The sequence below is a fragment of the Aotus nancymaae genome, unplaced genomic scaffold (genome assembly GCF_030222135.1).
Source record: "Aotus nancymaae isolate 86718 unplaced genomic scaffold, 86718_ANA_hifiasm-v0.15.2.pri h1tg000089l, whole genome shotgun sequence".
NCBI classification, from domain to species: Eukaryota; Metazoa; Chordata; class Mammalia; order Primates; family Aotidae; genus Aotus; species Aotus nancymaae.
The window spans coordinates 1,039,957-1,067,953 of record NW_026988504.1 but is presented as its reverse complement, the minus strand read 5'-3'; the positions used below and the strand labels follow the sequence as shown (position 1 = coordinate 1,067,953).

The following is a 27,997-nucleotide window of genomic DNA, read 5'->3' as shown; positions in this document are numbered from 1 at the left end:
GGCCCCACAACCAGGGGAAGCCATGCCTAAGAAGGTGCCAGGCCTGGGGCTCAGCGCCAAACCCCGGGTGCTCCCTGGGTCCCCTGGAGGGATGAGTGGCATCTTCCCAGCTGGGAGGACATGGGTCTGGCAGGGATGCCCCTTTGTCCTTCAGGAGGCGGGAAGGGGCAGTGACACCCCAGGCTCTCCCGCTCTGTCTCCCTCCCCTTGCTGCTGCTCTGTGGTGGGCGTTGCGGGGTCAGGGCCACGTTGTAGGCAGACGTGGAAGGTATTCTGGTGGCTTCAGGAGGAGCCCCAAGCCGAGCTGGCAGGCCTGGTGACTCAACAATCTGGGACCAGGAGCGAGGTGCCCCCCGTCTCCCCGGCCGGCAGTGCCTCGTGGGGGATCCCTTCCCACGGCTGTCCGGGGTGTCCCACGCCCCTGCTGCTCTCCCTCACGGCTGTGCCCCCAGCCCCCGTGGAAAGTGACGAATCGCCTGGTGGGAGAAGATGGGAGCACCACCTGTGCCACCCAAGGGGGATCCAGCACCTGCCCTGGGCGGGAGCACGGGCCAACTGCAGGGGGTGTCCATCCTTGAAGTCCGAAGACCCCTGACCGGGCGGGCGTGAAGGGAGGCCGTTTCCTCACCCGTTGCCGCAGGCCTGGGCTCTGCTCAGGGGCACATGCTCTCATCTTCATGATCTTCAGTTTTTGGCGATGGGGGTGGTTGGGGCCCAGGTAAGGGTGAGGGCCAGTGGGAGGGTGGGCTCCTAACATTACATTGAAAGGACAGGCGGCCCTACTGGACTGGGCGCCCGGAAGGCTGGGCTCCAGATGGGGACGCCAAAGCCCGCACGCCTCACTGCCAGCGGTGGGCGTCCCCTTGGCCTCTGGAGGGTCCTCCACTGATCGCCACTGCCTCCTTCGAGTGAAGGGGCAATATTGGGGTTCAGGGTGCCCCCAGCTCCCCCGAGAGGATGTTTCTCCAGGTTCCTGGTCTCCTGCCCTCTCAAGAACGGGAGGGGACCAAGGCGCAGTGCGCAGTAAATGCCGGACTCAAAGGCGTTTGTAGAAAGTGATTTAGAGAGAAAGAAACAGCCAAGTCTCACACTGAGTGAGAATCCAGAGAGAAGGAATCCGGGGGGGAAGCGGCTTCACACTGACTGAGTGGACGGAATCGAGTGGAGTCCAGGAGGGAACACAGGCTTCCACGGGAGCGTGGAAGGGGACCCAGAGGGGAACCCAGCGGAAAGAAACATGGCTTCCGCGAAGGGAGTGTTCCTGGAGTCCGACGGGGTGTGAAGAAGGGGACCTCTACCCTGGGAGGACCCCCACCGCCTCCAAGGTCCCGGGCCAATGGAAGGAGTTCCTTTAACCTTCCGCTGGAGTGACGGGCCCAGTGTCTTCCCGCGCCCGCCAAATTTAAACAGGAAGCGTTAAAGCCCCCGATGGAGGGAGACGGGAGGGGCACAGCGCCGGGGCGTTCCTGCCCTTGAAACGACGCCCCCTCCTGGACCCGGAGACGGAGCGGCTTCCGTCCAAGGCGCCTGGGCCGCCGGGCGCGCGGGGGGCTGGAAAGCGCTCCTTCCCGCGGGCCGCCCCTGGCGTCCTTGGTCCAGGCCAACGAAGGCCTCGCTCCCTGGAGCGGCGTCAAACGCCAGCAGCAGAAGCGCCCCGTTATTCCATGTAACGGACTGGGAGGAGCGCCCCCGAGGGCCGCCGCGTCCGGGGTCCGGGCCGGGGCTGAGTGGGTGGCTCTGTGGGGCCCCGCCGGGCGCGGAGCCACCCGGGGAAACGGAAGTTCAGGGAGGGCGAGGCCTCGCCCCGAATCCCGGCAGCACAGGCCGCGGGGCCGCGGGGCCGCTCCCCGACCCGGGAGGAGCCGCCGCCCACACCGGCCGCGGCTCCGGGGAGAAAGCGGAGGTCTGGACGGGGACGCGTCGGACCGCGGCCTCAGCGAGGAAGGCCGCGCGCACCCCCCAGTCACAGGGGCTCCGGCGTTGGGGGCGAGGGGCCGCGCTCCGCTGCGAGCCGGGGGATTTGGCAGCCGCGGTCTCGGGAGGGGAAGCGGAGGGACGCGAGGGCGGCGCGAGCCTGGACGCCCATCCCAGCGCCGGGGACAGGGGAGGCCGCGTGGCCCCAGGCCCGGGGCGCGGAGGGGCGGGTCCGGCCCGGCGGGAAGCGCAGCTCTGGGCCGGGGGCGCCAACGGGGCCGGCTCCGGGTGGGGGGGTCTCGGGGCTCGGCCGGGGCTGCGGGACGCGCCGTCGGGGAGCTGCGGCCCGGGAACACCTCCGGCGGCGGCGCGGGGTCCGGGCGGGGCGCGCAGGGGCGGCGCCAGGCGGTGACGTGCGCGGGGGACGTGCCGCGCGAGCGACCGGAACACTTAAAGTCGCCCCCGGCACGGAGCCGGGCGGCAGAGGCGGCAGAGGCGGGCGCGGCGGCCCAGCGGCGGCAGGTAGGCGCGGCCCGGATGCGCGGCGCGCGGGTCGAGCCCAGGAGCTTCTGAGCCGCCCGGGGCGCCGAGCCGGTGCCTGGTAAGGGGGTGGCCTCTGGGTCCGCGCTCTCACCCCGCCCCAACTTCGTCCGTCAGGTCCGGGGGCGCCCGGGAAATGGACTAGCCTTCCCGCCCCCTGCGGCCGCCACCGAGAGCCAGCCGCGCCCTCCGCGCCCTCGCATCCCTGGCTGCCCAGTCTGGCCTTCCCGGGTCCGGCCCGGCGCCCACCCGTCGGGCGGCTTCAGGGGCTGGGCTCCGGCCCGGAGGCGGCTGCGCCGGTGGCCAAGCCCGGTCCGGGTATAAATAGCTCGGTCCGCGGCGGCGGAGGCGGCGGCGGCGGGGGGCGCGGGCTATATTTGGTGGGGCTGCTGCAGCCCTCCCCGTGGGGGGGGCCTCCCCGAGGGAGTGGGGAGCACGTGCGCTTGGGCCGTGGCGCTTTCCCCGTTCGCGTCACCCTAAACATTCACCGACCCACGCCCGCCCTCGGGCAATGACTAACATCCTGCGCCGTGCACGGAAGTGGGGACCGCTTCTAGAGCCAGGCTGGGTTCCCTGGGTTCGCCCTACCTCCCACCTCTTGGCCCCAGCTCGTGGGAAAACCAGGCGCGGCCTTCGGTAGCCTCCCACTTCCTAATCCTCGCCTCAGTTTCCCTATTCTAAAAGTGGGTTGGTCAGGCGTCTCCTCGGGTGTTGGGCCAGTCAAGGGACAGGGGCCGCAGAGTGGAAGGGAAGCCTTGGGTCTGGCCAAGGCTACCGGGGGTGGCTGAAGTCAGTGAGGAACGCCGGGGCAGCGTCGGGCCGCTGTCCTCCTCTCTGCCCTAGAGGCACCGAGCTGCGTGTCCAGGAAGCCTGGGCTGAAAGGGTCCCTCTCCTGGCCAGAATCAGGCCTGCTGAGCGGGGGAAATGCCAGTTGGCCCCCACCCCAGGGCCCAGGGGCTTGTCTACGCTCAGCACAAGGGTGGGTGGTCTTTGTGTCTTTTAGGGCCCGGGAGCCCAGGGTCCCAGCTTTACTGCACAGGCCTGGGAAGTCAGGTGGGTGTTGGCCTGAGCGTGCTGGGAGGGACAGCAACAGCTCCCACAGCGTGGTGTGGCGGCTGGGCTGCACTCCCTCATGGCGGGCAGGAGAGGGGTGCTAGGAGGCCATGGGGGGTTTTTGTCCCCAGAGAGGCTCTTGAGTACATAGGAACACTGTCTTGGCAGGTGCAGAGTCTTTCCCCAGGACTCCGTGGTGTGGACAGAGCTTGGGGTAGGAATCCTGGTCCCAAGGCAAGCTTGGTAACGACCCCATGTGACCTTGGGCAGGGCCTGCCATCCAGGCCACCCAGAAAGCCATGTGGCCCCAGTGACCAGGGCGGCGTACTTTACTTTGGAGGGCTGGCTTAGGGGTGGGTCCTAAGGTGACCTGGCCACATGGGGTGGAAAGGCCAGTGCCACTCCCTCGAGTGAAGAGCTAAATGTGGTCCACACTCTGGGCCCCAGCAGCCGGCGTTCTGGGCAGTGGCGCGGAGCCATTGGAGGTGCCCGGGCCCTGGCGCAGGGGCGGGGCGGGAGTAGACAGGGCTCGGGGCGTCCTCACGGCGTCTCCTGCCCGAGTCAGCCCCATCTGTGAAATGGGCCTCTCCGGGCAGCCGCACGCACAGAACCGCCAGGCCCCTGCCCCGAGACTCGGAATTCTCTAGTCAAAGTCCCCGAGCCCCGAGCCGCGCCCACTCGTCCCACCGCTGCAGCAAGTGGAGCCGGCCCCGCCCTGTGGCTTCGAGGCCCGACGCCTGGCGCAGCTCCCAGGCTCCGCTGACCCGGGTGGACCCGCGCGCGCGCGCGCGCAATTACGGTAGCGTCCGGTAGGGCGCCTACTGCTGGCAATACGGCGGCTCCTCCTATGGCGCGGTCACGTCCCCCACGTCCCGCGGCCGGCGGGGCGGGTCCGGGCGGAGCATCCTCCTGTCCCCCTTCTCCCTCCCCGGGTGGGCTCCGCCCAGCCTCCCCCACAAGCGCCGACCCCTGCCCGCAGAGCCGGGAAGCCAGAGCTGTCAGGCAATCGTCCAGCCCGGTCAGGGGCGCACCGAGGAGGGGCCTTTCCTAGCGAGGGTGGAGCTCTGGGCTCCCCCTCCGTCCCCCACCACCCGCCTTCCTGCCTCCTCCGGGTCAGCCCTCCCCACGGGTCCCCACGACGCCTGCTGGGCTTTCGGACACTGGCTTTAGGGTGGAGGAGTGCAGGGAGTCCAGGAATGGGACGAAGTGGCTTCGTGGAGGGGCGGCCTTGCGGGGTCCAGGAGGCCTCCGAGGTGGGGGAGGGCGGCTCTGGACCAGTTCTGGCTTCCACTGCCTCCTGGCCCCAGGGCGGTGACCTCAGCTTGCAGAGAAGGGGGTTCCAAGCTCTGAGACCCCCGCAGTGGCAGGTCAGGGATGAAGCCTGCTGTGGCACAGGCAGCCTCCTTTTTCCACGTGGGACTTGCGCCCAGCAACCCTTGGGGCACCAGTTGGGGGGCTCCTGGCCCTGGCCCTGGGTGGAAGTGGCTCATCTGCAAATGAGGTCTGTGCGCGTGCCCCACCGGCCCCTGCCGTCATGATGTGAGTGGACACAGTGGTAGGGCACAGGCATGCGCAGGAGTCTGAGATGGGGTACAGGGCCCAGGCCTGTGCAGCCCCTTGTCCAGCGTCCACACCCTGACAGCCCGGCCCCCGACACCTTTGCAGGTGGCTGGGCCTGGGCTGCAGGGAGGGGCTGGTGCTCCTTCCTTGTTTGCACAAGGGGAAGAAGGACTCAGGGAGGCCCCTCCCTGGGTGCAGCGCCCTCCTGCCCTCCCGGCACCCCTTGCCAACCCTGAGCTAGCCGAAGGGTGGGGGAGGGGGCTGCTTCCTTGGTCCTCAGGCAGCTCCCAGGGATCCAGGAAGGAAAGAAATTGCCCTTTTCCTGCCCCGCCTCCTGCCTGGGCCACAAAGGCAGGGCCAAGGCCCATCCTTCAAAGGCTGGAGTCAGTTAGGTAACAGGCCACTGCCCTGGGGCTCAGGCCACTGTACAGAACCAGACAGCGGGCTGACAGTCCAGCGGAGGCCTCAGGGAGGTGGTGGTGCTGCTCGAAGACCTGAGGACCTAAGCGGGTGAGGGGTCTGCAGGTCCAGGGTGCCCAGTGCTCTCAAGGAGGTGGGCGAGGTTTCTGGAGAGGCCTGGAGGAACCAGCTGGGCAGCTGGGCTTGGGTTCGGGACCCTTTGTATGCGTGTTGCCATAGACCCTGCAGGACCTGGCATGGTCTTCCAAGCCTTCCAGGCTGGTGACTGGGCAGTGCAGGGGTCCGACCTGGCAAGCACCCAGGTCCTGAGGGCTTCATGGCTGAGTCCTGGCCCCAAACCAGGGGTCCTTAAGAGACCCCTGTGCCCTGGACCCTTGAGGGAACTGCTTGCTCATGAGGACTCATGAGGGCACATGGCTCTGGGATATGGGGGTCTCCTGGAAGGGTCCTCCCCACGCACCCCTGCCCCAGACCTCCCTGCTCAGCTTTAGCAGCCCGGGGTTGTGGGGCCTTCGGGGACCCGCTCTCCAGGCAACTCCACCTGGGAGATCAGCTTTCTCAGCCCAGAGGCCAGGTTATTTCTGGGTGGGTTGGCATGCTTCCTGGGGGCGCGGAGCGGGGACGACAGTAAATGTCAGGGGAAGGCCAGCCTGTAGTGTGGGCCCACGGAGAAGCCAATGCTTGGTGGCTGTGGTGGCTCCAGGCAGGGCAGCCCCAGGGCTGTCCTCGGAACACCAGCCGGCCTGCACCTCAGTCCGTCGTGATGCTGGGGTTATCCTGGGAGACAGAGACTGTGGACTGTCGTTTCCTGCCCCTTCCCCTACTGCACCTCCTGTGGAATCCCCTCCCCCAAGCTGTGTGGGCAGACAGCTGGCTCAAAGTCAGCCCCTGGACGACAGGCTGGGGTGGGAGCTCGTGGAGCCATTTCAGTCTGGGTGACTGGCACCCCAGGCTGCGTGAGGACAGATGATAGTGCCAGGCTGTGGTCTGGAAGCTTCTTGTCCAAATGCCTCATCTCCTTGACACAGAAGATGGCCCTCCCTATATGAGCATCACGTGGAAGCCACAAGCTCCTCAGGTCCCAGAACATGCTGTGCTCTCCTGGCCAGTGAGTCCTGGCACTGCCCCAACCGTCTGCCAGCCCTCCTTGACCCTAGTCCAGGGGGCACCACATATCCCGAGGGCGGCCGTCATCCCTCATCCCCTGCCTCCCCATGCACCCTCGTGTCTCCTGAGGATGCTGGCGGGCATCGAACACCGGTTTGCCTGCCGCCCCCGCCCCCGCCCCCACCCCCGCCGGTACAGCCCAGGTAGACTCGGAGACCCTGTTGCCTCTCTGCTTTTGGAGGGGACCCTGGGGTGTGCGGAATTTGACTGTTCTTGTTGGTTGTATATACATTTCCTTCCTTGGCCTTGCATGGTCCGTTTGATGTATTTTAAAAAGTGTAAACCCACAATCCCCAACAAGCTGGGACCCTGAGGCCGTCAGGGTCCTGACTCCCCCACGGCCCGCATTCTGCATCCTGTTCCTGTTTCGTTCAAGTGCATGTGTTTTTAGCTTGTAGTTACCCTGCTATGTAGTGTCATCTTAGGGACCTTTTAAACTTAATGCCAGTATGAGCAGGACCTATCCTGCTGCTGAGGGACCCCAGGCAGTGTCCTGTCCCAGGCACTGTGGTGGGGGCATCTGGTGCCCAGGTGCAGGCAGAAGCAGAAGGTGCTCCTGGGTTTCGCAGAAATGGTCCCAAGGCCTTGGCCCCAGGGAGCCAGCACTGGCTCTGGGGGTGGGCCTCTGGGGAGGGCCTGTTCCGTTCTAGTGGGCTGCGTCTGCCTTGCATCATCCAGCCACAGCTGGCTCCCCTGTCAAGCGGCATTTCCCACTGACAGTGACTGCGTGAAACACTTGGGGAGCCCTTAAAGACATCCTCAGACCTCTGAAGCAGGGACTCCAAGGGGCACAGCACCTGTGGTGGGTCCGGTCCTGCAGGCTGGATGCGGGGAGGGCCCAGAGGAGGAGGAGGAGTAGGTACGGAACTCCTGAAACTCACCCAGCAAAGGTCCTTGCCCTCGTGCGGGTCCTGCCTCTAGTTATGTGTTGGCGTTAGAGGCAAAGGCAGGCTGTCCACGTGGGACCCGCCAGGTTAGGGGGCTGCGGACACGCTTGCAGGAGGAATGCATGGAAAGGGGGTGGGGGTGAAGCCCCGAAGATTGCCGGCTGCTGCCTCCTGGGGCGCTGGTTCACAGTATGGCCCCAGGAGGAAGAAACCAAGCCGGCGGGACTAGACCACTGGAGGCCTTGGGTTGCAGCCTTGGTGAGGAGGGAGACAGGTGACTTCCAGGTGGGGCGGTGCATGAAGATGGAAGTCTGTCCCCGGGACTTCCAGGTGGGGCGGCGCATGAAGATGGAAGTCTGGCCCCAGGACTTCCGGGTCGGGCGGCGCATGAAGATGGAAGTCTGGCCCCGGGACTTCCAGGTGGGGCGGTGCATGAAGATGCAAGTCCGGCCCCGGGACTTCCGGGTCGGGCGGCGCATGACCATGGAAGTCTGGCCCTGGGTTCCAACTTTACTCTCCCCCAAAACGAGCTAAGCTCCTGGAGTTTACAAAAGGGATGCCAGCTTCAGACATCGTGGGGCAGGGTGTGCTTTGCTCTGGTGGGATGGATGGAAGCCTCCCTGGCCCCCGTCTCCCCTGGAGGCTCCAGACGTTCCTGAGTTCAAGCTGCAGCCCGTGGGTCACTCCAGGCAGAGGTAGGGTGAGCCTCTTCCCACTGGAGTCGTCGCTGAACAAGCACACCGGTGGGAGGCAAGGGGGCCTCCAGGGACACGAGGCCAGCTCTGCCCCCACTTCCCCATCCCACCTACTCTAATACTGCAGCCCCTGTGCTTCTAACTGTCCCCCACAGCCAGCAATTGCCCCCCTTCTCTTGGTGCAGGCTCCTGGCGGGCTCCACTGAAGCCAAAGTGGGCCCTTGGGGGCAGAAGAGCCAGAGCAAGGCACACTCCACCTAGGTTTAGACAGGGAGAGGCCTGGAGGACACCACCTCCAGAGGCCCCAGGGCAAGCTTGGTGCTGGGGACTGAAGGTGCAGGCTGCTGCCAGAATCACGGCGTGAGTGGCCCCTGCCCAGCACGGGTCAGCCAGGAGAACGAGCCAGGGCAGAAATGATGGCCAGGCTCATGTTCCTGCTGGGGGCTGCTCATCCCGGGAGGTAATCTGAGTCCTGGCTGAGCCCAAAAAAGCCACTGCCCTTTAGAGCCAGCTGTGTGGGTGCAGGAGGCAGTGCGGAGGGAGGTGGGTGGACTGGGACCCCCAATTGCTGGCCTCCCTGCAAACCCTCCTGCCTGCACCAAGCAGCAGGTCAGGGGGCCACTAGTGTGGGTGCTGGGCAGCTGCCCCACGGCTGAGCTCCTGGGGTGTCTGGCCCAGGTGCCAGCCCCAGGTGTGTGTGGCACCCAGCTTGTGTCCCTCCCCTGCCAGGCTGCAGTTGGGGATGGTAACCCGGGCAGCCTGAGTCAGCCTGATTTCTCTCTCAGGTGAGGCGGAACCAGCCCTCCAGGCCATGGGAGGGGCTGTGGTGGACGAGGGCCCCACGGGCGTCAAGGCCCCCGACGGCGGCTGGGGCTGGGCCGTGCTCTTCGGCTGCTTCGTCATCACCGGGTTCTCCTACGCCTTCCCCAAGGCCGTCAGTGTCTTCTTCAAGGAGCTGATGCGGGAGTTTGGGATCGGCTACAGCGACACAGCCTGGATCTCCTCCATCCTGCTGGCCATGCTCTACGGGACAGGTGAGGGCAGCCTCACGCCGGGCCCCCCGTCTGGGGCTCTACTGGCAGATCCTGCCAGGCACAGGAGTCCATGTGTGGCTGGGCTTGGCAAAGCGCCTTCCGCCCGCTCCCCAGGGAGCCCTGGAGGGAAGCCCTTGGGGCTGGGATCCTGCTGGGCAGCGGCTTGTTCTCTGTGGGGCCAGCCCAGGCAGGGTGAAGTCCATCCTGGCCCCCGTCCAAACGGGTCGGCTGTATTTATAGACAGTCCCAGAGGACAGGGCTCCCGAGAGCTGTTCTTGAAAAGATGGCTGTTCCTGACCGCAGGACCAATGGGGCCCAGCGGGCAGTGCTGGTGTTACTAGCTGTGTGTTTGGGGAGCCAGCCACAGGGTGCCCCTAGCATCCCGCCGAGGGAGGGGTGGCCGTGAGCTCAGTGGGCTGGAAGGGCAGAGCTGGCTGCAGGCCTGGGCCCGCCCCTCTCAGCTGCCGCCCTCCCCAGGCCCGCTCTGCAGCGTGTGTGTGAACCGCTTTGGCTGCCGGCCCGTCATGCTTGTGGGGGGCCTCTTCGCGTCCCTGGGCATGGTGGCTGCGTCCTTCTGCAGGAGCATCATCCAGGTCTACCTCACCACGGGGGTCATCACTGGTGAGTGGGGCCGCAGGTGCCAGGAGGGGGCGGGGCTGTGCACTGGCGCTGCTCGTCCTGGTCTCTGGAGGACAGCAGGGCAGGTGGCTGCGGGGCGTCTGGCTCCACCTCACTGTCCCCTTCTTGAGTGTGTGGGTGGCAGGGGCCTCTGGGAACCTGGGGGCAGAGACGAGGGTCTTGGGCTTTGGGGGCTGCCCTGGGGGGCTCTCACCCCATTCCGTTCCCTCCAGGGTTGGGTTTGGCGCTCAACTTCCAGCCCTCGCTCATCATGCTGAACCGCTACTTCAGCAAGCGGCGCCCCATGGCTAACGGGCTGGCGGCGGCAGGCAGCCCCGTCTTCCTGTGCGCCCTGAGCCCGCTGGGGCAGCTGCTGCAGGACCACTACGGCTGGCGGGGCGGCTTCCTCATCCTGGGCGGCCTGCTGCTCAACTGCTGCGTGTGCGCCGCACTCATGAGGCCCCTGGTGGCCGTGGCCCAGCCGGGTGGGGGCTCGGGGCCGCAGCGACCCTCCCGCCGCCTGCTAGACCTGAGCGTCTTCCGGGACCGCGGCTTCGTGCTGTACGCGGTGGCCGCCTCGGTCATGGTGCTGGGGCTCTTCGTGCCGCCCGTGTTCGTGGTGAGCTATGCCAAGGACCTGGGCGTGCCCGACACCAAGGCGGCCTTCCTGCTCACCATCCTGGGCTTCATCGACATCTTCGCGCGGCCGGCCGCGGGCTTCGTGGCGGGGCTTGGGAAGGTGCGGCCCTACTCCGTCTACCTCTTCAGCTTCTCCATGTTCTTCAACGGCGTCGCGGACCTGGCGGGCTCCACGGCGGGTGACTACGGTGGCCTGGTGGTCTTCTGCATCTTCTTCGGCATCTCTTACGGCATGGTCGGGGCCCTGCAGTTCGAGGTGCTCATGGCCATCGTGGGCACGCACAAGTTTTCCAGCGCCATCGGCCTGGTGCTGCTGATGGAGGCGGTGGCCGTGCTCATCGGTCCCCCGTCTGGAGGTGAGCGCTGGGCCCTCGGGCAGTTCCCCACGCCTGCCTTCCGGTCAGATGCCCGCTGTGCAAGGCAGGGATGCACACCCCTCGGCAGCCACCCACCGTGGGAGTCAGAGCTGGAGGGGGGTGCACTGTGCTGGACCAAGCCTGATTCTGCTGGGGCCAGCAGGTCTCCATTAGGGGTTAGGGGCTCAGCCCGGCACAGTGTACCCCCAACAGACAGGGCGACCAGGGGCTGGACCCAGGCGTGGCGGAGCAGCTCCTCCAGGCTCTTGTCTGCAGAGGGTCCTGTCTCTAGTTGTGTTGGCGTTCGAGGCAAAGGCAGGCTGTCCACGTGGGACCCACCAGGTTAGGGGGCTGTGGACAGGCTTGCAGGAGGAATGCAAGGAAAGGGGGTGGGGGAGGAGCCCCGAAGATCGTGTCTCAGGCAGCAGTGTCGGGCAACCCACAGCCGGTTTTCCCATTTTGGGGCCTTTCCTTTTTGAAGGCTGAATGAGCTAACACTTGAGGGAACTAGTTCTGACTAGAGCACCCTCACCCGGGCTCTGGCTACCTGGTGAGGGAGGGTCCTGAGCTTGGGGAGGGCCAAGGCCTCACCACCTGACTCCTGTCTCAGGGTCCGAGGTAGCCGGGAAACAGGGACAGTGCTGAACGCAGCAGGGCTTCTGGGGCTGCCAACTGGAAGCCTCAGGGGGGGCTCTGGGGACCAGCGTGACTCCTACCACCAACCAAGGCCCAAACTCCCCTCAAAGCCACTGCTGTTTCTAGCCTCTAAGCCTTGGCTTCCCTGGGGAGGAGGGAGGGAGGCTGAGGATGCCCCCAGCTGGAACACATGGAGGGAAGAGAACACCTGGTTCCAGGAGCTGGAGCGGGGTGGCCCGTGTGTGCCGACAGACACTGAGGAGACACCGGCTTGGGTGGGGCCCTGGGCACCCAGGGACAGCTGCACCTGCACAAGAGTGGCTGGGACTGACAGGGTCTTCCTGCAGGCAAGCTCCTGGACGCGACCCACGTCTACAAGTACGTGTTCCTCCTGGCGGGGGCTGAGGTGGTCACCTCCTCCCTGATTTTGCTGCTGGGCAACTTCTTCTGCATCAGGAAGAGGCCCAAGGAGCCACAGCCTGAGGTGGCGGCCGCGGAGGAGGAGAAGCTCCGCAAGGCCCCCGCAGATGCCGGGGTGGACTCGAGGGAAGTGGAACATTTCCTGAAGGCTGAGCCTGAGAAAAACGGGGAGGTGGTTCACACCCCAGAAACCAGTGTCTGAGTGGCTGGGAGGGGCCGGCAAGCACAGGGAGGAGGTACGGAGGCTGGCAACGCTTGCTATTTATTTTACAAACAGGACTGGCTGAGGCAGGGCCACGCTGGGCTCTAGCTGCCAGCTTAGCAGATTGTCGCCTGATCAGTGTTTTGCGGGGGGCGGTGGCGGGGCAGGAACCGTGTCATTCCCGAGTGGATCTGCGGTGAAGCCAAGCCTCGAGGTTACAAGGCGTCCACAACAGGGGCCCTGCCTGCTGGTCCCAAATGGCCTGCAGCCACTATTGTGCTCAAAGACCTAGCAACCCACGCTGCAAGATGACATGACTTTAATCCAAGGGTGGGCTGCGGATAGGCTGGTGGGGCAGGTGCTGTGTGGGCCCTCTCCAGCCCGTCCTACCCTGGGTTCTCACGTACAGCCTGTACCCACCCCTCAGTGTCTTGGGGACAGCTTCTGCCACCCCTGGAAGGTGGAAATAAACCTGCATGTGGGTGGAGCATCAGGACACACGGTCTTCTAGCAGTGTGTGGCTTTGCTGTGTGGCCTGGTTCCTACAGTGGCTCTGTCCTCGCTAGCTTTCCCTGCAGCGGCAGAGCGTTCGTGGTGGGGCAGGCACTGTGTGGAGAGGGATGCAGGGCAGGTGCCTGGAGGCTTCTGTGCCAGGGAGCCCACAAGTGGTATTTAGATGGGAGCTGGGGTGGAACAGGCCACTTTGTTCACCAGTGTGTAGGAACCAGGACTCTCCTGCCTCCCTTGCTCACCCTCCGGCTGACTGGAAGTGTGCGTAGTGCTGGTGTGTAGGAACCAGGACTCCTGCCTCCCTTGCTCACCCTCCAACTGACTGGAAGTGTGCGTAGTGCTGGTGTGTAGGAACCGGGACTGTCCTGCCTCCCTTGCTCACCCTCCGGCTGACTGGAAGTGTGCGTAGTGCTGGTGTGTAGGAACCAGGACTCCTGCCTCCCTTGCTCACCCTCCAGCTGACTGGAAGTGTGCGTAGTGCTGGTGTGTAGGAACCAGGACTCCTGCCTCCCTTGCTCACCCTCCAGCTGACTGGAAGTGTGCGTAGTGCTGGTGTGTAGGAACCGGGACTGTCCTGCCTCCCTTGCTCACCCTCCGGCTGACTGGAAGTGTGCGTAGTGCTGGTGTGTAGGAACCGGGACTGTCCTGCCTCCCTTGCTCACCCTCCGGCTGACTGGAAGTGTGCGTAGTGCTGGTGTGTAGGAACCGGGACTGTCCTGCCTCCCTTGCTCACCCTCCGGCTGACTGGAAGTGTGCGTAGTGCTGGTGTGTAGGAACCAGGACTCCTGCCTCCCTTGCTCACCCTCCAGCTGACTGGAAGTGTGCGTAGTGCTGGTGTGTAGGAACCAGGACTCTCCTGCCTCCCTTGCTCACCCTCCAGCTGACTGGAAGTGTGCGTAGTGCTGGTGTGTAGGAACCGGGACTGTCCTGCCTCCCTTGCTCACCCTCCGGCTGACTGGAAGTGTGCGTAGTGCTGGTGTGTAGGAACCGGGACTGTCCTGCCTCCCTTGCTCACCCTCCGGCTGACTGGAAGTGTGCGTAGTGCTGGTGTATAGGAACCAGGACTCCTGCCTCCCTTGCTCACCCTCCAGCTGACTGGAAGTGTGCGTAGTGCTGGTGTGTAGGAACCGGGACTGTCCTGCCTCCCTTGCTCACCCTCCGGCTGACTGCAAGTGTGCGTAGTGTGCCGGTGGCCAAGGATGGTCTTTGGGTCCCATCCTCCATTCAGCCCCGCCCAGCGCTTGGGCTTATCCTGAGCACCTAACACCCACCTGCCCTCGTGGCCAGCAGTGGCCTGCGTGGCTGGGAGCCCAGTCAGAGGCCGCCGGGGCCCTCAGTAGGTGCGTCGCGGGCGCTGGGGACGGCAGCGGGTGCCCTGGCGGGCTGCATGCAGCCGGAGAGACGCCACATCCCTGCTCCTCTGCAATGAAAAGCAAGCGAAAGTGCACATCTCAGGCCCAGCTGCCCCCGTCTGCCCCGGCCTTGCCCCAGCTGGGCTTGAGCTCTTGCTGCCGAGGCTCCTGCTTGTAGCCTCAGGGCTGGGGAGGCCTCCACCAGGGCTCAGGCATGCTGGCAGCTGCAGGGATCAAGGCGGAGCTCTGCACAGCAAGGGCCATGTGTCTCCAGAGTCCACCAGCCCCACCCAGAAGTTGAAGGGAGCAGGAGGAGGTGGGAGTGGGCAGCCTGGGTCTCAGAGGACACATGGCCTTCCTTGGCCGGCCCTCCCACGTCAGGGCCCCAGGGAGGCTGCTCAGACCCAGGGGGCACCCCCTCTGGACCTGGCTGTCCCTGGTTCTGCTGGCCTTGTGAGTGTGACCTGGGCTTACGAAGGAACTGGCAGGGAGGTTGTGGGCCAGGTAGGGGGTGCCCGTTCCTGGGACCTTCTGTGTCCAGATATCTCGGGCCCACACCCTTCCCTAGGGAGGATGTGGGCCCTCCATCTCAACCCTCAGCCCTGATCTGCCTTACTCTGGTCCCCACACCCAGAGCACACAGCAGAGCCCCAGCAGTGTAGCCCAGCAGTGCCACTGCCGGAGAGACGTGCCTGAGGGACACTGCTGTGATTCAGGAGTGGTCCAGATGTGGGAAGGTCACCATGCTCGGCTGGAGGCACAGGACTCACGGGGGCTGGGGTCCCTGCACCGGAGGGTGCGTATGAGTGGGTGTGAGTTCTGCCACCCCCTCCTTTGGCTGGTGCCTTTATGGGACAGAAGCCACTGGGCAGTGGGTCTGGTCTGACCCGGCAGGTGGGAGCGAGGGGAAGGGAGGAAGCTGGGGGCAGAGCTACCCCAACCCTGGGGACAGATTCTGGTGCCAAAAGTGGCTCAGGTCTACTGTGCTATGAAGACCCCCTGACCAGACACACATCCATCCAGGATGCACTGCTATGTGGCAGGGGGGGACAGACATCGTCATGTGACCCCAGATCAGTGGGAGGAGGAGAGGTGCCCGCCTGGCTCCCTGAGAACAGCCCTGGAACAGATGTGTGCAGGGCCCATGCTGGGGAGGGGACGGGGGCGCAGGAGTCCCAGAAAGGGCCTAGTGGCCCCAGATGCTGCCATCCTCTGCCTTCTGAGGGGTCTGTGGTGAAGCTCTGGGGAGGCGCTGCCTAGTACCTGAAGGGCCTGCTTTTCTCAGCGTCTAAACCACCTGACGACACAGACCTAGCCAGACTCAGGTTCAGAGAACAGACCCTCTAACCCCGTGTGCACTGGCCCTCGCAGATGAGAGGAGATGCACTGCAGAGCCGCCACCCAGCAGGCCTGGGAAGGTCAGGCAGGAGCTGGAACACGGGTCTGGCCATTTTCTGATTGGGGCCGGCATGGCATTGAGTGGGGCGGGGGCTGAGCCTCACCCGTGGCCACAGTGAAGCCCCACACGGCGTCTCAGTCTGCGCCAATGAGAGGGAACCATGTGAGGTAGCCTGGAGACAGGAAGGCCGGGAAGCCAGCTCAGGATGTCCAGGGTACGGTCAGAATGGGCAAGAGGAAGGGCCTGGGAGGAGGCAACGTCAGGGCAGGAGGGGCTGGCAGAGCTCCAGGCCATGGGCATCCCCGGGGTTGGGGCAGGAGCACGTCACAGGCAGAGTCGGCGGGACAGCCCCGGGATCCCCTCAGCACAAACCCACAGGGAGCTCAGAAAGCGACACCATTCTTGGTTCCAGCAACCTCCAAAGCAAGCCACCTGAAGTCCTTGTTGCATTCTGACTACAAACACGCATATTCTCATCTCAGGCAGCGCACCTGCCGGCACGGCTGTGGCCAAGGCAACAAGGGAGCGGCCTGGAGTGGAGAATAGAGAGTGTGGGGTGGAGGTGGCGGGAGGAGCCGGGAGGGGAGGTGGCCTAGCCCGGCTGAGCTCACCCACACACGAGCGCACAGGTCAGGAGTTGGTGGCGACCGATCGGTGCAGACCTCCCTGCTCCGGCAGCCTGAGCCCTCAGAAGGGGTCCGCGCTGTGAGATCCTGGGGAGGCGGGGCAGAGAGGAGCCACACGGAACTGCATCTTCGAGTCCGTGCAGGGCCATCAAGGCAGCTCCTAGGCTTCGCAGAGCAGTGTGGCCCTCTGGCGACGGGAGCAGACAGGCGCTCACCCCAGGTGGCTGGAGGGCAGTGGAGGTCAGAGGCTCTCCAGAACCACCACACCGAACCCACGTGGGCTTCTGTGTGCGTGCCGGAGCCTGAGCGGGCGGCACGGGGAGGAGCCATTGCCACCCCTCCCTGCCCAGCAGAAGGCCCGGCGTGCAGCTCTCCTGCCCCACCAGCTCCCAGAGCAACAGGATGAGAAGGAACAAACAGCCGTCTCAAAAAAGGATTTTTACATGGTTTACCTCAACACATCGAAAAATCTCAAGCCGATGAAATAAAAGACCACATGGAAAGGGCAGGGAAGAAAGATAGAAGTCATTATGAATTTATTATTTACACAATTGTTAAAGTACACAAATACAGTGGCCATACAAACGCACAGCTCGGAGACTGGTCGCCAGTGCACAGGTTGACACGGACGTCCTACCTACGTTTCCTGCACGGGACGATGGGGACTAGATACTGGGCAAGGACTGTCACAACCACACTCCAAGGACGCAACCCAGCGAGGTTCAGGCTGGAGCCCGGGCGCACAGCTGCCTTGCACAAATGTTCCGGCACTACATCGGGACCACGGATATTTACAAAGCAAGCTTGCGCCGCTTCAGGCCCCAGCTGCAACGCCTTGCCGGGTGGGAGACAGCTACCCTCAGGGAGGCATCAAGCAACAAAGAGCACCTCTACCTCGGCTCTGACCCACCCCAGCCTCCCTCTGTACTTCCAGACACACAGCCCCCACCTGCTCAAGGCCCTGCACTACAAGATGCTTACAAAGTAACCAGCGTAGGATTCATAAGCACTGGCTCAGACAAGACGGCCAGCCGGCGGGGACGGTGCACAACTGTTCTGGGATGCCGAGCGGTTACGGCATCCGGGAGCTCTGGGGAAGGGAGGGAAGAACCGAGGTGCACACCTTTGGGGCCCCAGAGTCCAAAGGGAATGTCCTCCATGACAGGGCAATGGAGGAGTGCCCACGAACACACACTGCACTGCGTGTCTGGGTCGGGAGTGCACGGCCACTGGCTACCACCCAACTGCTACGGAGTGAGAGGCGAGAAGGCATCCCGGGAACCACAGGGCACAGCAGCGCGGAGGCTGGAGCAGCACCAGCTCACGGAGGCTGCCTGCCTTCTGGTGGGACTCAGCCCCAGACGCTGCTTCACTTCCAGCAGACACGCGCCCAACATAAGGTCTAAGAGCGCAGACCCTACTTCCCCAACGCAGAGGTTTTGGGCCAGCTTGGGAGAGTCACCTGCTCCTTGGCACCTGAGGGTGAGTCCCTTTGGCCCGCCGGCTTTTCTGAGCTAGTCTTGGCACCGGGCGAGGGCAGCCCCGCTGCCAGTTTTGAGCACAGGCGCGCACACAGATTGAGTGCCGATCGGCACCGGAGTGTTTACAGTCTGTTCAGAAAATTTACCAAGTGCAAAGGCAGCAGGGCAACAACCACCACAATAACCACACACGCCTCTCGGTTAACAATCCCTCCCAAGAGGCCAGAAATGCATCTTCCGCCTTTAATCCTGGGACTCCCAACTACCCCGCTAGGGTCTCAAAGCCTCTGCTTCCAAGTTCTTCAGAGTTCCAGCTGCCTGCCCACTTCCCAGGGAAGAAGTGGCATTGCTTTGCCTGGTAACACCCACTGCGCCCCTGCTCTAAGGCAGCCTGCAGTCCCCAACTGCTCTCTGAGGGCCTCAAGAGTTCCGACGCCAGGCATTTCAGTTATAGGAGGAGGGAGGGTGAGACCCCAAAAAACCAGGTAAAAGAGGCCCCACCACATCCGTGCACACACACACCACAGACTTCTGATGAGAAATCTCCTCTCCAAAGTGGACAACAAAAACACTGCAAAACAAACACAACACACACCCTTGAGATCCGCCTGCACCCTCTCCCAACCTGACTCCACTTCCTACACAAACCAAGCCAGCGTCTGTCTCAGGATTCCGTAGAGTCAACATCTTTTCCTAAGACCGCAAAAACAGACAAGAAAGAAACAATAAAAAGACAGATTTCTTTACACAGATTTAAGCCAGTAATTTTTAGCAAAATGATACAAAACTGTCTTAACCAAGTAGAAGATTGGTAGTTACAGTGGAATCGTCAGGGAGTACAGGGCGGCCACCGCTGGAGGGAGCTGAAAGGCCCTGGAAAGGGAGTCTGATTCTCTGCAATTCTCTGCTTTTCTTCCCAGCCCCTTTACAACCGAGTGCACGTCGGGGGGCTGCAGCTCTTGGAGTCTGTCCGTTTAGTCTGTTTCCCCCATGAGCGTCGCTGGGTGAGTGGCCTGGAGAGCTCCCGGTGTTAACATTTCGGTCCTAGACCGGGGGACGCATCACTAGTAAAGCCATTGGTAACAGAGTAGATCAGCCATGCATTGTCTGCCCTTCACAGCAATGAGGAGAGTTCTCATCGGTGCACGACAGACTGAAGACCACTGGAAGCCACCCGACCAGGAATCTGTCGGAGCCAAAGCACAGGAGAAGGTCAGCATGGGGCCGGGGAAGCCGGCCAGGCACTCGGGCACAGATACCACAGTGACGGTGCTGGGCAGGGACGGGACGCACCACCACCGCCTAGCTCCAGTCTAGACGCCTGGGCCACCGGCCACACACAGGGGCCTCTGTGGCTGGAATACGTGCTCAGCAGAACCAGTGACAGGAAGACAGGAAGGAGGAAGAGGCATGCAAGCAAGGTGCCCGTGGAGCCGAGCTTGGCAGGGTTGGAGGATCCGAGGGGAGCGGAGACAGGCGCTCCGGCCTCCCTTCCTGGAAAGGAACCTGGTGTTTGAAAACAAAGACCCCTGCTCAGGGAAGACGTGAAAAGCAGTTCCTGTCAACACATTTCCAGAGTGTGCACAGTGTGAAAACTGCAGCGGGTCTGCCAGCGGCAGGAACCCGACACAAGCGCAAGCCCCTGCTGGAGGAGCTGCCGAGCACGTGGCCGCCGAGGAGGGAGCGCAGCGAGGACGTCGGCCATGCACCGACGGCAGGGAGTGAGTGGGCTGCGGCTGGAGGAGTTAATACAGACGAAGCTGCGTGGACAAGACGGCTGGGCAGAGACCAAGTGTGAAAAGAAACACAAAACAAGAACAGAGATAAATGAGACAGGAAGAGAGAGGCGACTAGAAAAGCCGGCATGGCAGAGACCACCAGGAGTGTGGCGCAGCAAGAGCGTGGAGCCCCCAACACCAAGCGTGGAGCCTCAGCTGAGCAGGACACAGACGGCCTCCAGGCACGGCCGACCGCAGACAAGGCACCTCAAGTACTCGGGGCACCCGCCTTGCCGCTCCTGCCCCATGGGCGGGCACCCAGGACAGGAGGGGAGTGGCGGTGTGCTGAACACAGTCACGGGGAGGCCACAGGCCAACAGGATAGTCTCCTGGGGTTACTCTGTTCCAAGAGTCTCTGTGGACAGCCTCCCCCCAAGACTGGGCAGTGGACTGCAGCCGCTCTGCACCACACAAGAATAACAGCAGAAGAAGCCTCACTCTACCTCCAGCACCTGGCATGCAAGCCCAGCCCACCTGCAAGCTCCCACGGGCGGACAGGCGGGGCACGGTGGCTCCCACCCACCCGGCGCTGCTGCTGGCGCCCGCCACGCGCACACTCACCCAGTGCTGCCTTCCGATGGGAGACGAGCGGCTACTTGCCGTGGTGTTCGAAAGGAATGCTATTCTGAGGTGGGGAAAAGACAGCTGTTGGTAAGCGTCCCACCGGCCCCCTGACTACCTGAGTTGGCCCTGCGTCCAGACGGGCGTCCTTGCCTCAACCAGGCCCACAGACCTCCGACAGGTGCCGGCTGGGGGAGCCCAGGCATGGCCCGCAGCCTCACCTGCCTCTCAGGACTGGCCTCTCGATGAGAATGGCGGCCACTCCTCTTCTGGAATCACTTGCTCTTAAGGCCAATGAGGGCGAGGGACAGGCCCTCCTGAGTTTTCTCAAGCACTAAGAGAACCTGATGCCCTGCGGGATGGCAGGGGCTGAGCAGCCCAACCGGGTCTCAGGGCACAGCCCGCAGGCAGGGGAGACACGCACATCCTCGCCGGTACGACAACGGGGTTCAGGCCTAGTTCTGAGCAGGGGTTGATCAAAGCGAGTCAAAGAGAGTCATCAACCGCCAGACTGATGAGGCCGCCTTCTCACCAAGTAAAAACTCCAAACAGACTCAGCAACCAGATGGCCTTTAGGGCAAAGGCTACTGTGGCCAAACAGACCTGGCCGAACACCAGCAGCCCCTGAGAAGAGAGGGGGTGAAGAGGGAGCAGACCCGTGCGAAGTCCGGGCTGGGACAGGGTCCTGCAGCTGTGGGGGCCTCAGGGACCCACACACAGGGCTGCTACATGGTCCTCCCCTCATGCAGACCCACCCGGAGCCAGCAAGGGCCAGGAGAGCTTTCTGCCGCCTCTTCCCATCTCCACGGCGTGCACTGACTCCTGAGAGGAGCAGACAGAACCGGCAACAAGAGCAGCGGCCCAAGTAAGAAGACTGGCCGGGGATGAGTCACTGCCATGGCGCCTGTCTCTGTCTCTCCAGCTCACCTGAGCAGGCAGGTGAGGCACACAGAGGAATCAAGCCTCCTGTCTCCCCGCTCCGGGATTCAAAATGGGGGCTGCCGATGACAGCCACCGCACGTGCTGGTGCTGGCAGGGTCTGGCAGGAAGAGGACACGGCCGAAACCTTCCCGTGAGATGGTGACGAAGGAGGGGGCCCACCTTGGAGGCAGGAAGCCCTCAACATGCCTCTCAGGAAAGCCCCCCCAGGGTGCCCAGGGGCAGAGGCCAAGATGACTCTTTTGGAGGGAACGCACCCCCAACCCTCTCTCTCTGGAGACTCCTCCTGTTGTCAGAGCCCACAGCACATTTCCTCACATGAAAACAAGTGCTAGAAGCCCAGCCGTGAGCTCCTGCCATAGCAAACCATGGAAGGACGCTGTTCACGGCCACACTGGGGGCCGGCGGCTGTGATGGCCACACCCAGGTGCCGAGTAGAGGCGGCTAGACTCAGGGCTGTGACTGCCCAACCTGCCTTCACTGCCCTCAAAGATGCCAAACGACTAGAGACTTTATTTTCTTAAAAATAAACAAGCAAAAAAGCACTCAGGCCCCTTCCCTAGTCTTTTGTCGGCCAAGCGCTGGGGTGATGCCATCCAAGTCCAGTCAGTGCCCGGCGTGGGGACGACTCCTGGCTCCTGCTCCATGGTTGGGGCTACAGAACCGCCACGTCAAGAAAACAGGTGGGCACGGGCAGACCCTCCTGGGACCTGCTCCCAGTAATTGAGGTGTCAGTGCCAGGCTCGTGGGAAGAAACCCGTTAAACTGTTTCTGTGTCTGGAGGTGAGACCAGGGCTAAGGGACCCACTCTTGTGACGCAGGCCAGACCCCTCATGCCCAATGCAAATAACCACAAAGTCAAAATCCCTGCATCTTTGGTCTCTTCGAGAGAATTTTACCATACAAGAAATCCATTTCTAGTTAAATTACTAGTGAATTAGAAACGTGCAATAAACTCACTTTTTTTTTTTTGAGGCAGAATCTCACTCTGTCGGCCAGGCTGAAATGCAGTGGCACGATCTCAGCTCACTATAATCTCTGATTCCCAGGTTCAAGCTATTTCCTTTCTCATCCTCCCAAGCAAGCTAGGATTACAGGTGCCTGCCACCGCACCCAGCTCATTTTTCAATTTTTTTTTTTTCCAGCAAAGATGGGGTTTCATCATCTTGGCCAGGCTGATCTTGAACTCCTGACCTCATGATCCACCTGCCTCAGCCTCCCAAAGTGCTGGGATTACAGGCATGTGCCACCGCGCCCGGCCTAAACTCACTTATGAAAAGACAGCAAGTGGCCAACAGTGCTCCCCACACCGGTGCTCTCCTGGCTAGCCAGCTACATGCAGCCCCGCTCACGACTGGGCCTAGTTCCATCCTGTGACCTCAAGAGACGCTGCCCCACAAGCCCACAGCCAGACTCTAGGGCGCTTCTGAACCTAGTTCCTGCTCATGCAGAAGACCCGTGGGGGATCTGGGCACCCCCAGGATGCCTGCTGGTGTAACACAGCCCTGACAGGGCAACCTTGCCCCTGTTGGTGAACAACCCAGAACACTTTGAAGAAACACAATGGATCCATAGGTAGAAAGCTGTTCTGGTTCGAAGAGCACGTCAGCAAACACAAAAGACAACAAGCCAGAGCAAGGAGAGGAGAGGAGAGGCTGCTGGAGGAGGCTGCTGACGAGGCGGCCCCTGTGGCCAACCCGGGCTGCCAGCCTTTGCTGCGCAGCAGGGGTGCTTCTTATCCGAGGGAAGACAGACAAGGCTGTCAAAAGAATGGAAGCCTCGCTGCAGGGCACACTAGAAGGCAGGGTCTCACGGGGAGCCCGTGGAGGTCCCTACAGGCCTCCAACCCTGGCCAGCGGCAAGAATGAGGAAGGTTCTTGGGCCGGGGCACTCACAGCAATGCACCCCGGACGAGGCGTGAGCAGGCGAGTGGTGCTGCCTGCGTGGCGATGGCTGGGGGCGGCGGGGCACTCAAATGGCAGGAGAAAGCCCCCACGGTCTGCTGGCCTCAGGCACCTGAGACCTGAGACTGGCCACCTGCGACCAGAAGACGAGCCCTGTGATGGCCCAGCCTGTCTCCCAGGCTCTCCCCAGAAGCCTCATCAGCAACCAGGCCACCACACCTTGGCGAGATTAAAAACTCTCAAAAATGGGGGGAAAAAAGGAAGGAAGGAAGGAAGCAAGCCCTTCAGAAACCACAGCCTGCTCTGGACTCGGATGGCACAGCAGAGGCCGGTGCCTGCCCGGGAGCTCTGCACCTACCTGTGAGGTGGACATGCGAGAGGTATCTTGTCGGCCCGTGAGGTCGGAAGAGGAGATGTTGACGGGTGCCCCGCGGTGCAGCCGCATACTCACTTTCCGCTCTCTCTCCATGCCAGAGACGGGACGGGGGGAGGTGTTAGCTGAGGAGAGGAAGAGAAACGGAGTGGGCTGTCCCTGGCTGCTGCTTCCCGCCCAGGGCTTTCTTCCTGTGAGAGGCTGTGGCCAGAGACGACCCTGGGCTGCCTGGACAGTCAGGAGCCGGCAGAGCCGACGGCCACCAACATTCAGATCCAGCCGGAGGAACATGCAGGAGCATGGGAGTGAGGCTGAGGGGCTCACGCGGGAGGAACACGGGATGCGGGAGGAATCACACACACCGGCAGGTGCCCGCATTTCTAAAGGCGCCGGGGCAGCCCGGCTCATCCTCTCTCAGGAGTGAGCATCACCTGACACGGGAAATTCAGTGTCCACCACCAAGTGCACTGCCCCCACCAACCCTGAGACACAGGAAGCCGTCCCAGAGTGCTGGGAGGGGGGCACTCACCCGTGTGTGAGGTAGGGGTGAGGGGTGTGGGGGGAGCCACTTCCTGCGTCCCCCGAAGGCGGCCAGAGGCTGTGGAAGGGAGGCCGCGGGTGGCCGGGTTCCGCGAGTGTCTCAGCCGCTCCTCTCGGTCCCTGCGCTCCCGCTCGGCGTCGTCGGCAGCCCGGCTGGCACCCTGAGGAGGAAGGTGGTGAGGCCGGGATGGAACCATATTTGGCAGAAAGTAACCCCAGGTCCTGGGCTGCCCCAGCCACGTGAGAAAATACCTACCAAAGGGCACTGGGGCTCAAGACTGGCTGCGAAGCCGCCCGCATGCTGCACAACGTTTCTCCCCATGGGATGCCAGCGCCATCCCAGAAAGGGGTCAGAGCCAGGCCTCTAAGCTCCCCCAACAATCGAAAAAACCCCACTCGCCACGGCACTTCCCCGGGGGCTCAGAACTTCCTTAAACTTCAAAATGGGCAGCAGCTGGGCCGCCTGCTCCTCTGTGAACATCCTCACTGACACGTGCAGGGAAAGGAGAGGAACAGGAGCCACTGGAGGCCAGAGACAGGCCCCAAATGGTGACAGCTGGGGAGGAAAGTGGGGCGGGGATGAGAGCGTTTGGTCAGATAAGGCGTCCACTCAGGGTCCAGACCCTGCGGCCCCCAGCAGTCTGCACAGGTGTGGAGGCGAGGCCGGCAGCCAGGTCTGTGCTGCCCCATCCAGATGCATGGGGGTGGGGAGGTCAGCTTTTAAGCCGAGGCAGCAGCCTACGGAAGAGCAGGTTCCGACTGCCAATGCTGTGCAGCAGGGGCCCGCCAACTACAGCCCCGGGCCCAAACCCAGCTGCCACCTTTTCCTGCACGTAAAGCTCACTGGACACAGCCACGTCCACTGGGCTACGCACAGCCCAGCACGTTCACGGAAAGCCCCAACCCAGCCTGCTCTGAGGGCCAGGTGACTCCGACGCGGCAGCAGGGTGGCTCAGACGTCTCCCGAGGCAGCACGGCCCCGGCAGAGGACTGACTCGCCCTGCAGAGCCCACCCCTCCCAGCACCTGGAGTGCTGAGGCCAGGTCCAGGGCACCCCAGCTCCTCCCTGGCCCCTGCGCCACCATCGGACAAGGCCGCCGCTTTTGTATCCTCCCAAGAGGCAGCTCTGCTCCTTTGTTAGACTGTCAACCTGCAAAGGCTCCAACTTCTATTCAAAACTGGTAACTAAACAGAGTTTTTAGTGAAAGAACACAACAGTTACAGAAGCTTCAATTCTGGCAGTGGCATCTGAATAGTAATTAAGCTCAGACAATGGACCCAGGGCTGGGCTGCTCCAGGGCATTCTCACACCCACACCCAGAAAGCCACAGGCAAAAGCAGCTCACGACAGGGTCAGGCTGGACCAGCCGCACCTCGCCAGGCCCCAGCCCCACTCATCTGGTGGGCACCACGGCCATGTGGCACAGTGAATGGGAAGATGCACTCCCGATCCCCGCCCTCTTTCCCTGGGGCATGCTGAGCCCTAGCTCTCCTTGGTGATAGCGGAGAGGGGGCCTCTGGCTGTCCACATCCAAGACTTCCACAGAGCCCTCTGCTTTCCCCGATGGCATCTTACTACTTGGCACCCCTTTCCCATAAGCAGACGCCCACTCAGTCGAAGTCCTGCCCGCTACAACACACTGGCCCATCACCGCGGGGCAGACACTCCCTATACAGCACAGTCCGCTAAATAAGAGGCTGCCGGCCTCTGGCTGAAGAGGCAGCCCCGAACAGCACACGGAGCAAACGTGCTGGCAGTGCCACTTACAAATTTCAGCATGTTCCAGTCGAACACATAGTCGTAGGAGAAGCCCTGGCGATGGAACAGATTCCGGAAAAGCTGCCTCAGGTACGAGTAGTCAGGCTTGTCGTCAAAACGCAAGGAGCGGCAGAAATTCAGGTATGTGGCAAACTCAGCTGCAAAACAGGAAACTCGAAGCTAACTTGACACCCGACGGCAACTGGAGGGGCCTGTCTGTGCCGCCGTCTGCCTCCTGCTGCTGCACGCTCAAGGGCAGGACGGCGATGAAAACACCCGCCAGAGTTTTAAGACTCTAGGCCTTAAGAAAGCATTTTAAAGAATTCAAGGCCAAAAGCACGATTTGGTTTCACCTGAGGTGTGTATCCTGGGGCAATCTACAAATGCAAAGAAAAACTCTTGAGCTCCCAAAGCTGGAGGGGCCAGAGAGGGCAGCCAGGGCAGAGAGGGGCCCCACACTGCCCAACTGTCCCTTTCCAGCCACTCAGGGCCCCGAGGCTCGGGCCCGCCTCGCCTGCCATCTGTCCAGGGCCTCCAAGTGCTCCCCTCGTGACTGGGCACTGGGCAAGTAAGTCAAGTTGAACAGGAGGGCCGGCTGTTACCTCCATACTTGAAAGCACCCCTCGTTCCTGCCACCACCCTTTTGAAGGCCAGCAACTCTCCTGAGCCGTGGGCCCAACACGTGGGCAACGCCCGTGAGCAGCTCTGCTGAGAGGAGGCCTCCAGAGACTTACAAGGGTAGCCTTTACACAACACTTCGATGGGGGTGGACATTTTCTTCTCACTAATCCTTTCGTATTTCTGTCTCTTGGTGGCGGCCTTCAGCCCCTGCCAGGGGAGAGAGCCCAGGTTGAAGTACATTAACACGTAGCCCAGAGACTCCAAGTCATCTCTTCGGGATTGTTCTGGAAAGAAAAGGAAACGGCGTGAAGGATGACACCCATGTGCTCATGTAAAAGCAAAAGAACCTGCTGACACGGCGGACACAACCCTCAGACACACGGCTGGATCACTCTCACCCAAAGCTGCCTTCATGTGTCCTCAGGAAATTCCAAACACATCACAGGTGACCCAGAAACGTCCCAGCATCCGCCTGCCCCCCACACCTGGCAGCCACGAGCCACCCTGTCTGCCACAAAGGTCCGATGACAGGCTCACACCCCTAGCTAAAAGGCACCCTAGGCCAAGGCCAGTGACTCCACACCCAGGGGCTCACCAATTCCAAGGTGCGTGTTGATGGAGGCGTACCGCGCCGTCCCCGTGAGGTTCTTGTTCTCCCGATAGGGGATGTGCTGGTGGGTGCGCGCGTCCCGGTACTTCTTGGCCAGCCCGAAGTCGATGATGTACACCAGGTTGCCCTTCTTCCCCAAGCCCATGAGGAAGTTGTCCGGCTTCACATCCCGGTGGATGAAGTTCTTCGAATGAATGTATTCGATGCGACTAATCTGTGAGCAGAGAAGCAAGGGTGTGAGATGGCACCCCAAGGTGGCCTCAGGGAGGGACCGTTCGACTGCAGGACACCATGCCAGCGGCTGTGTTCTTTTTGCCCCTCAGCCGCAGCAGGGTAGTTTAACCATTAGTGAGGGGGATGCAGAACTGACCAAACTGTTCCCCCAGGTGCCTTCAGCAACCCTCCATCCTCCACAGCCTGGCGCTTTGCCCTCTGCTCCCGCAAAATAGAGGTGAGGGCCGGGCATGGTGGCACATGGTGTAATCCCAGCACTTTGGGAGGCCGAGGCAGGCAGATCACAAGGTCAAAAGATTGAGATCATCCTGGCCGACAAGGTGAAACTCCCTCTCTACTATAAATACAAAAATTAGCTGGGCGTGGTGGCGCGTGCCTGTAGTCCCAGCTACTTGGGAAGCTGAGGCAGGAGAATCGCTTGAACCGGGGAGGCAGAGGTTGCAGTGAGCCGAGATCACACCACTGCACTGCAGTCTGGGAGACGCAGCAAGACCCCATCTCAAAAAAAAAAGAGATGAGGTGACAGAGAGAGGGGACAACCCCCACCCCTAGACAGTGGTCTCTCCCAGCTCTGTTCTTCACAAAGGCTACACACCAGAATTAACAGAAACTGCACAGACACGGTGAGGAATCACATGCGTGTCCCTGAGAGATGGAAGCATGCTGTGCTGGTACCGAGAGGGTGGCCTCCAAGCCAGTCAGCCGCGCCACCTTAGCCTCGAGGCTGCGGCTCAACACGTTTCCATTTCCTCTGCGAATTAACAGCCGTAATAATGCCAAGAACAGCACAGCCGGGCGACTGAGCCTTTCAGCCGGCAAGTGTGCACCAGGTGTCAGCAACAGTCCTCACCATTTGGTCGGCAAGCAGCAGGACAGTTTTGAGGCTGAATTTTCTCGAGCAGAAGTTGAAGAGGTCCTCCAGGCTCGGCCCCAGCAGCTCCATCACCATGACGTTGTAGTCGCCCTCTGCCCCGCACCATCTGATGGTGGGGATGCCCACTAGGAGAGGGAATCAGACACAGCGTTTCAGTCCAGGTGCTGCCTCAGTTCCACCGAGTCTCTGTTATGCGCACCAAGGGTCACGGTGACGATCCCGAATTGGGGAGAGGTAGTGGAGGCAGAAGACTCCAGCAATGCCTGTCCTCAGGGACCCATCCTCGAGATAAAGC

General features: G+C 62.5%; 2 protein-coding genes across 8 annotated transcripts in view; one reads left to right on the top strand and one right to left on the bottom strand.

Annotated features, from left to right (window-relative positions):
* The first annotated feature begins 4,491 nt into the window (after nucleotides 1-4,491).
* Nucleotides 4,492-12,637, top strand: SLC16A3 (solute carrier family 16 member 3). 2 transcript variants are annotated; one of them, XM_012452666.3, is made up of 5 exons: nucleotides 4,492-8,236; nucleotides 9,022-9,270; nucleotides 9,748-9,891; nucleotides 10,122-10,883; nucleotides 11,867-12,637. In XM_012452666.3, the coding sequence occupies exons 1-5, from the start codon at nucleotides 8,098-8,100 to the stop codon at nucleotides 12,139-12,141; spliced, it is 1,569 nt and encodes a 522-aa protein (XP_012308089.1). In that variant the 5' UTR covers nucleotides 4,492-8,097; the 3' UTR covers nucleotides 12,142-12,637. The 2 variants fall into 2 exon arrangements, with proteins under 2 accessions (XP_012308089.1, XP_012308091.1); XM_012452668.3 differs by having other exon boundaries at nucleotides 4,492-8,696.
* Nucleotides 12,638-13,984: 1,347 nt separating this feature from the next.
* The window catches only part of CSNK1D (casein kinase 1 delta), a 38,964-nt gene continuing 24,951 nt past the window's right edge, over nucleotides 13,985-27,997 (bottom strand). For 2 of the 6 annotated variants that reach the window (XM_012452662.2, XM_012452665.2), the window contains 8 exons: nucleotides 27,679-27,827; nucleotides 26,580-26,808; nucleotides 26,098-26,268; nucleotides 25,373-25,521; nucleotides 23,594-23,765; nucleotides 23,050-23,189; nucleotides 19,849-19,912; nucleotides 16,548-18,695 (listed from right to left, as the gene is read on the bottom strand). In XM_012452662.2, the coding sequence (XP_012308085.2) occupies nucleotides 19,880-19,912; nucleotides 23,050-23,189; nucleotides 23,594-23,765; nucleotides 25,373-25,521; nucleotides 26,098-26,268; nucleotides 26,580-26,808; nucleotides 27,679-27,827 (1,043 nt within the window). In that variant the 3' untranslated portion in view covers nucleotides 16,548-18,695; nucleotides 19,849-19,879. Of the gene's footprint in view, nucleotides 14,072-16,547; nucleotides 18,696-19,848; nucleotides 19,913-23,049; nucleotides 23,190-23,593; nucleotides 23,766-23,860; nucleotides 25,522-26,097; nucleotides 26,269-26,579; nucleotides 26,809-27,678; nucleotides 27,828-27,997 lie in introns of those variants that run through there. The other 4 variants (XM_012452661.3, XM_012452664.2, XM_064369278.1 and 1 more) reach the window with 3 other exon arrangements.

What these genes read in the sequence shown, in the direction of transcription:
- SLC16A3 (XM_012452666.3), top strand. Translation starts at nt 8,098, where the DNA reads ATGCCAGCTTCAGACATCGTGGGGCAGGGTGTGCTTTGCTCTGGTGGG. An exon ending in GTGGGTCACTCCAGGCAGAG is followed by an intron (nt 8,237 to 9,021) that starts GTAGGGTGAGCC and finishes TTTCTCTCTCAG; the next exon opens with GTGAGGCGGAACCAGCCCTC. An exon ending in CATCGGTCCCCCGTCTGGAG is followed by an intron (nt 10,884 to 11,866) that starts GTGAGCGCTGGG and finishes GTCTTCCTGCAG; the next exon opens with GCAAGCTCCTGGACGCGACC.